Genomic DNA, 7,863 nt, shown 5'->3' on the forward strand with positions numbered 1-7,863 from the left:
CTGGTGCCTGACTGTAAGTCAATGTAAAGCAAGAAAAAAATAAACTGATCATTGTCTTTATAAAGAAAGCTAATGTCACGCCAATCTACACAGAATTTGCTGAACGAAATAAATAGTGTCACATTCATTAATATGTTTTAATATCTAATCAAAACATTTATTTTCACTGTTTTGATTGGGAGGGGGGAAATGCCCTAAAATAAAGCAAAATTAATAAATAAACGAACATGGTTTTGTATAACATATTTGTGCATTTGGCCAAAAAGTGCAATTGCAAAAAAAAAAATGCGCCCAATTAAATAATTTGAGGTCTCGTCTTGCTCTGTTCTGCTCGCAAGTTTATTGACAAAGAATGCTTTGATCGCCTTGATGAAATGGTGCTTGTAGGAATGAGTAGTGCTACTGTTGTCTTGGCCGGATCTATGTTGACGATTACATGAAATAACTCGAGTTTTGCATGGCTTAACAGAGGGAAGTCTGACGTTAGTCCCTCACGTGACAATCCTGAGAGTATATCTCTAACTGAAACAATCTCCAGACAGTCTTTTTATATATAAAAAGGAGGCATAAAAAGCTAGAGCTGCGTACCGGAAAACGTTTTTATTTAAAAATTGCGAAAAATACAGGAAAAGTTAAAAAGTTGCAATGTGCAAGTTGAAATAGGCTGTCAAAAAGTTAAAGGTAACTATTATTGACAGCCCCTTGACCTGCATTAAAAAAAAGCGTTGTCATCTGATCTGCAAGGGACTGCCAGCTGAGACAGTGTGTGTGTGAGAGAGAGAGACGAGAGACAGGAGAGGGTGAGAGGGGAGAGAAGTTTCATCAGAAAAGAAGCCAAGCTCTTACCTTTTTTTGCTGATTTGTGAAAGGGAAAGCGTGATGACCCTGTCAGGCAGCGGCAGTGCGAGCGACATGTCAGGGCACACAGTCCTCACAGCCGAGGATGTCGATATTGATGTGGTGGGAGAAGGAGACGAGGGCATGGGAAAGGACAGCGACTCTGAGAGCCACGCCACCCACGATCAGGGAGAAGAGGTGGAGGAGATCGGGGCAAGGGAAATCGCGGAGAGCCCTTCCGCTATCTGCCAGCCTTCCTCAGAGGGAGAAGTCACGAAATCGGAAACTCAGGAAAGTGGCTCTTCCAGCGGCAACAGCGCCTCAAAACCCAAGAACAGCCTGGTGAAACCACCTTATTCGTACATTGCTCTCATCACCATGTCTATCCTGCAAAGTCCCCAGAAAAAGTTAACCCTTAGTGGGATCTGTGAGTTCATCAGCAACCGTTTCCCTTACTATAGGGAGAAATTCCCCGCCTGGCAGAACTCCATCAGGCACAACTTGTCCCTAAATGACTGTTTTGTGAAGATTCCCAGGGAGCCTGGTAATCCGGGAAAAGGGAACTACTGGACCCTGGATCCACAATCTGAAGATATGTTTGACAATGGGAGCTTTCTCCGTCGGAGGAAAAGGTTCAAGAGGCAGCCTGCAGACCATCTGAGGGAGCAGACTGCCCTCATGATGCAGAGTTTTGGAGCTTATAGCCTGAGCGGTCCTTACGGGCGTCCCTATGCGCTGCATCCTGCCTCCTACCCTCATCCCGCAGCTCTCCAGTATCCCTATATCCCTCCTGTGGGTCCCATGCTTCCCCCAGTCGTCCCACTCATCCCGTCCAGTGAACTCAACAGGAAAACCTTCAATTCCCAGCTCAGCCCCAGCCTCCAGCTCCAACTCAGCAGCCTGAGCTCCACGTCCATCGTGAAAACGGAGCCCACCAGCAGACCTTCTTTCAGCATCGAGAATATCATCGGGGTGACCAGCACGTCAGGCAGCTCACAAACTTTCCTACGGCCGCCAGTGACCGTTCAGTCAGCCCTGATCAGTCCTCAGCCCTTGTCCTTGGCGAGAACCACGGCTGCAATCACCCCTATCCTCAGTGTCCCCACCAACATAATCTCCGGACAATTCTTACAGTCAGCAGCTTCGGCAGCCGCAGTGACCAAATGGCCATCTTAATACCTCCTCCACTTCCAACTGCTCACTTACCATATCCTTTTTATTCTCCTGTGGTAGTGGGTTGCACTGAACTTGACTGCAAATTATAGACTATAATCCTATGTTATATAAAAAAGGAATGCTTTCTGTACAGGTAAATACGTTTGTAAATATTTGTATAAAGAACCTATCGGTTCATAGTCATTGAGTTTTATTTTTTAATTAGACTGTTTCACAGTTGTAGTATAGAGCTCTGGCCTTTCACACTTAATGTCTTTTTTGAAAGGTTCATTGCCAGTAGTTTATTGACGAACATGTATAGGTATTAAGGAAGACTGAATCATTCTGAAGAATTAATTCAACAGGAGAAACAAATGTCAATATTGTATACGACTGCAAAAGCTTAAAGCCCTTTATATGAATTAAATATATGTATTCTATGTAGCGCTACCGTCGTGTTGTACAATGGGAATTAAACAACTTTGTAAATAAATTTTACAAATTGCAAACGTTTATGTCCTTGTTCATTTCTAAAATAAGATGCTCTTGGCCTTGCAGATTTAGAGGGGGTTTTCTGTCATAATTGTATTAAATGCATAGGGTTACAGACTGGGACATTAAAACACACTGCCATTCGATCGTAACCTCCAAAAGATAAGAAACATGGCAGCTCAGCATATTATTATAACTAAAAGCTCTCTGTTTGAAGTGACGGCATAGAGGTCATTGCCGCTTTTTAAAATTAAAAGCCATTTAATCAGTAAACATTTTGCTGAAGATATTAGCTGTGAAATTTGAGCTGACAGCACCTACTGTTTAACTTCATGGAAGAGAGGATCGCAAGGGCAAACTGAAAAGGGCTCGACTGAAATCTGTTTCAGTTCCATTGTAGTAATGTAGCAAAATATATTAATTAGAAGATTTTACCATTTTAAAAGGTTGTCCATCACAGTCATATCAAAACTCTAAGTGAGGTGCTTTGTCGTAAATTATATATTTTATATCTAAATAAATGTATTTCTGAGTGTATGTGGTCGCTTTTTTATTTGGGGTACCCATAAGATTGTATTATTTATATGGAACTCGGTAAATTATTAAAGTCAAACACTTTAAACTGGTCCACAAGGTTTGTTCGAGCCGATTTTGTTTCGCTGAAGAGGAACCTGCTATAACAGTCGATCTGGAGTTGTACATACAGATTTTTTGAATGAAATTGTCTGTATCTTTTACATAATCACTGAAATAATAATAATATATAATTTAAAACAAGACGCAAGGGTGCGTCAGCAATCCGGTATCGATTATCTGGAAGTTACCTGAAACACTTAATGCTAAGAAAGTGAATGACATAAAAGGGGGAAAATACACGCGGGTTATAAAATGTAAGGGAATGAAAATTTAAAGGCAATGGTTACTGCTGCGCTACTGAAGAGAAGGATCTAGGTGTTCTGGAAACATTAAGCTCCATTCACAATCTTGTCATCCCCCTATGTATCCCAGTTGCGGACGTCTTTGGTAGACGCCTCAAAAGTATTACATTTGAACGAATGTTCAAGTAAATATTAAACAAACACACTTGAAATAAATCCGGAACTTCTATCAATTATCTAAATTCCAAAACTAGCATCGTCTGGTACGGGTGAACACTTCATTATGAAAATCATTATTGTGTAAACACTGGGCGTGATTGTCCCAACTTGTGTAACGTGAAATCAAACAAATAAAACACACCACATTAATCTAACTTTCGGTTTTTGGAAACAGATGAAACGCGATTTTCTGGGAGACTTCTGAGCTTGAAAATCTCTGTTTAAAAACATAGCAGAGGGGGAAAAAACCTATGCGGATCGTTTTCCGTTTTGATATTTTAATACTTTGTAAATGATCTCGGGCGACGAGGTTGATTTTAGATCACCAGCCTTTCTCCCCTGACTGTTTATCTATGTGTCGCGGCTTCAAGTGTCGTTGCCCGTATTGAATTTCCTTATTTACTTCACACTCTGTGCTTAAAGAGTGTTGCGAAATGACTGACCCCGTCCAACTTGAACAACATTTGCGCCCGGCTTGGACGCGAGTTCTTTCTGTAACAGTAAATATTATTTTACCGTGAGCAAACATTTATACCTCAGTATAAATACACCAAATGAAGCGAGCCGCCCTGCTTGTCGGGGTGTGGCCTGAGCACCAAGTATATTATATTTGATAATCGTTTGACACGAAGAAAGAAATATCCACCTCCAACTTTACTTGAAGGGCAACTTAATAACACCAGATCCCGTCCCTAAATTGAATCTCCCTCAGTAATCCTTTTACAAGGAAATTGAAACTGATCTAAAAATGTTTTGTCTCTTGCTTCTATAAACGTAACAAGATGTTAGGCAGTTGTGACCCTGGTTATGAGTTGCGTTTACACAAAACTAGCAAATGGCGGATGGTTAGTGAAACACGAGCGTTAGTTCTATATTTAACTGATACCCCTGGGAAAGGAGAAGGCGACTCCTAAAGTCACTGTCCGGCGCAGGAACCTGCTGATCGAACCATTCCGAAATGACGAGCCATAACAGGGGCTCATTCCAACACTGATCCTTTGTTGCTTGTAACTTTTACTGATTCGAATTTATCTGCAGTTGTAGCTTTTGAGTCACCCTGCGGTCAACTGTGATGATGAAGTGATTTATGCCTCTTTAAAAAAAATTGCCAAACGAAAGTTGCGTGAATATGAGTTTCACAGAGACTTCTACATAAATGAACGGCAGAAATAAATAGGCCTTTTTACAATCTCACCTGCTCAAAACGACTTCAATTGAGTTTTAAAAATGAAATTATAGGAGCTCTAGTCTGGAACAAACTGTTTTATTTACTGAAACCCAAAAGGTAAACGGCAACTTGGGGGAAGTGCAACTGACTAATTGACAACACACAAATCGGCAATGAGACTAATATTTGTAACCATAATTTTCGTCCTTGTTTTACTGAGAGTTTGGATCTCAGTAAAGTGTTGATAATGATGTCAGCAGCACCATAATAATTATTGCAACTTAACCAAATCTCGTTCCATTTGGAAGCTCGGGGTTGGATTTGGGCGGGAGTCTGTGATACCGAAACGCAGCACTAGATGGCACTTACGGAATGTGCTGAAAATGTCTGAAATGTTAGCAACTGTCCGAGAGCTACTTTCAACACAAGAGCAAATAAAGATGAATCATTCAAGTTTAACCCTTTGCCATCTAAATTTGAAGGAGAAATTCTATTATATATATGTATGTGTGTATGTGTCCATGTTAGAATTATGTATCTAGTTAATTGTGGAGCTGATCCTCTTTGTAAAATGTTAAGATTGAATTCACTGTGTTTAGCGTAAGGTTATTTTCAGATTGATTCGTGAGATAAGTGATGCCTCTATTCTTCCTCGGGGTCCCAGTAATTTTTGTATTTAATTCGTTAATGAAACCTTCACTCACCGAGGTCTTATACCACAAGTTTTTAGTGTAAAGAATCATTAAAAAAAATCTCTAAAGCCTTTACAAGGGCCATGCAGTTGAAAGAGGAGACGGCAATACAGTCAGTGACTGAACACAAAGTTACATACAAAATGTATGCAAATACACCAAACACGCTTGGTAGCAAATAAATGCATTCAATAATGGAAGCAAAATTCATTCGCAATTTCGATTTTTATCCAATCGCAGTATTGGTTAAAATTAATTCAATTATGAAGTAAATGTGCCACCTTCGGGAGGTAAAATCTGCTCCTGCAGCTGGTCAACAAGAAATTCAACTAAAAACAATCCTCTTCCTTTTGATTTTTTTAAATGTAGGATTCTTGTGCTGTTAATTTGTACCATTTACCTGTCAGCTCTTACCAATTTACACTGACAGGCATTCCGATTTAAATTAAACTGCAGGATGTCGGTGAGCGTTATAAAGTTGTCAGTTTCTCTTTCTGTTCGCAGTCTCTGTATTTCGAATATTCTATTTAAAAAAATAAATAGAAGTCCAGGGAGCCCAATTGTGAATCACAAGGAGCACGGATTCACCTCGACCAACTCTTGGGTCGAAGTCTGCTGTTTATTGCCGTTCTTTGCTCAGATATATAGCCACCAAGTACGGTGGCAGATTTTTTTTCCCTTTTTGAATGCATTTTTAAACTACCGGCCACAAATATTTGACAGCGATGACTTTAAACAATGTAATTATAGCTTTAACAGTCAGTAAAAGACAGGAGTCTGAGGTTAATCTATCTGATGCGTTCTTGTGGGATGGCTAAACTCTGACATTCTGTAAACCTTGTACAGCAATGTCTTAAATTAACTTGCGTTGTCGAGAGGATTCTCTTCTAAAGGTGTATGTAAATGTACAATTTTTATATATTTATTATATAATGTATCTCTATCATATACTTATATTAGAACTACTACGTTATACATGCTTACTATGTTTTTTAGGTACAGGCATCTATTTTAACAAATGGTCCTTTTTATAAATATCATTCAAGACACAGCGTAGCTGGCGACATTGAAATATACAGAATGTTTTCAGCTGTCCGAAACTGAAGTTAACATTCAGTGAAAATATCTAAAAAATAATAATAAAGAATATTTACATTGCAATTAAAGTTCTAAGCAATCAAAACAGAGGCGTTACTGACTTTGGACTTTTGCTCAAACACATAATACCAGCAAGGAATTGTTGCTCATACACGAAAGCAGCAAAGTTGAAAAATTGCTTTAAATTATGTTTTTCAACGTTTTAATAATTCACGAAAACTTGCAATCTTTCTGCTTTTGTGCGTTTGACCAATTCTTTACAGGAGGAATGATCATAAACTGCAAAAAGCGAAAAGTAATCAAGCAACCAAAGCCTAATCAGAATGAGCAAAAACGAATCCAATTAAATTGTTCTACTTTTATATTAAAGCCAAGGAATTCAATTAAATGACATTCTCAAACCTTGTCAATATCCAGTTCAACTTAAATATATTCGAGGTTATGTATGAGATATCTAATTAGATAAAACTAATTGCCTCAACTGGTTCCATTATAACGTATGATGACAAATGAGGTTAAAATAATATTAATTTTGGCAGCAATACAAGGGAGCATAGCAGAAAGTTTGAAAACTGATGCTGTTCGCCCAGGTGAAATAACTTCACTCAGCTTAAACGGTTTCACAAAACACAGGTTTTTCCTCATTCGTTTGACACTATGGGCACGAGCATAAACAAATGCATCCTGATGTTTTCCTGACCTGTCCGCTCTCATTCTTTCCTGATTAATAATGTGGCTTATTTTAATGTGTATCATTGTGAGAAATAAATACAGTTCCATACTTTAAGTGGGTTTACCTTCCTCCTTTTCATTAAATAAGTGTCACTCCCAACATTTCCCTGTTCTTTTCTTTTTCAGTATTTGCATCCGTTAACATGTTTTTACGTGCAAAATACAACACACAATTAGGATACTGCCCAACATATGCAAAACCGGGAACCGAATGTCAATTTAAATAATCTTAAATAATTTTATGATCTTTTTATTTATCCAAATGAACATAGCTATGAATTATGTCCCTTAATAATTTAAATAAAATACATCAATTTGAAAATAAACCCAGGCAACATATCTATATAAACTACTGTAGGTTATCGTAATGAGAACTGAAACAACTTCTGAAATGGATGTAGTTTTCTACAGTAATTTAACTTAAATAAATATAGTTTTATAAAATGTATATACTGTGGTTATCCAATAAGAATTTAAACAATTTTAAAGTTTATTTTTGAAAGTGATGCATCTATTTAGTGTCTTCCCCAGAACTTGAATCGAATAAACTTTGCATAAATGGAAATAAATTCTTCACTGACAAGACACACCA

The 7,863-nt window shown here is 38.3% G+C and overlaps 1 protein-coding gene across 1 annotated transcript; it reads left to right on the forward strand.

Annotated features, from left to right (window-relative positions):
- The first annotated feature begins 537 nt into the window (after window positions 1-537).
- foxd3 (forkhead box D3) lies at window positions 538-3,097 on the forward strand. Its single transcript, XM_085982684.1, has one exon. The coding sequence runs from the start codon at window positions 880-882 to the stop codon at window positions 2,011-2,013; it is 1,134 nt and encodes a 377-aa protein (XP_085838810.1). The 5' UTR covers window positions 538-879; the 3' UTR covers window positions 2,014-3,097.
- The last annotated feature ends 4,766 nt before the right edge of the window (window positions 3,098-7,863 follow it).

Source organism: Somniosus microcephalus, chromosome 3, assembly GCF_052327205.1.
Source record: "Somniosus microcephalus isolate GS21.2 chromosome 3, FLI_Smic_1.0, whole genome shotgun sequence".
NCBI classification, from domain to species: domain Eukaryota; kingdom Metazoa; phylum Chordata; class Chondrichthyes; order Squaliformes; family Somniosidae; genus Somniosus; species Somniosus microcephalus.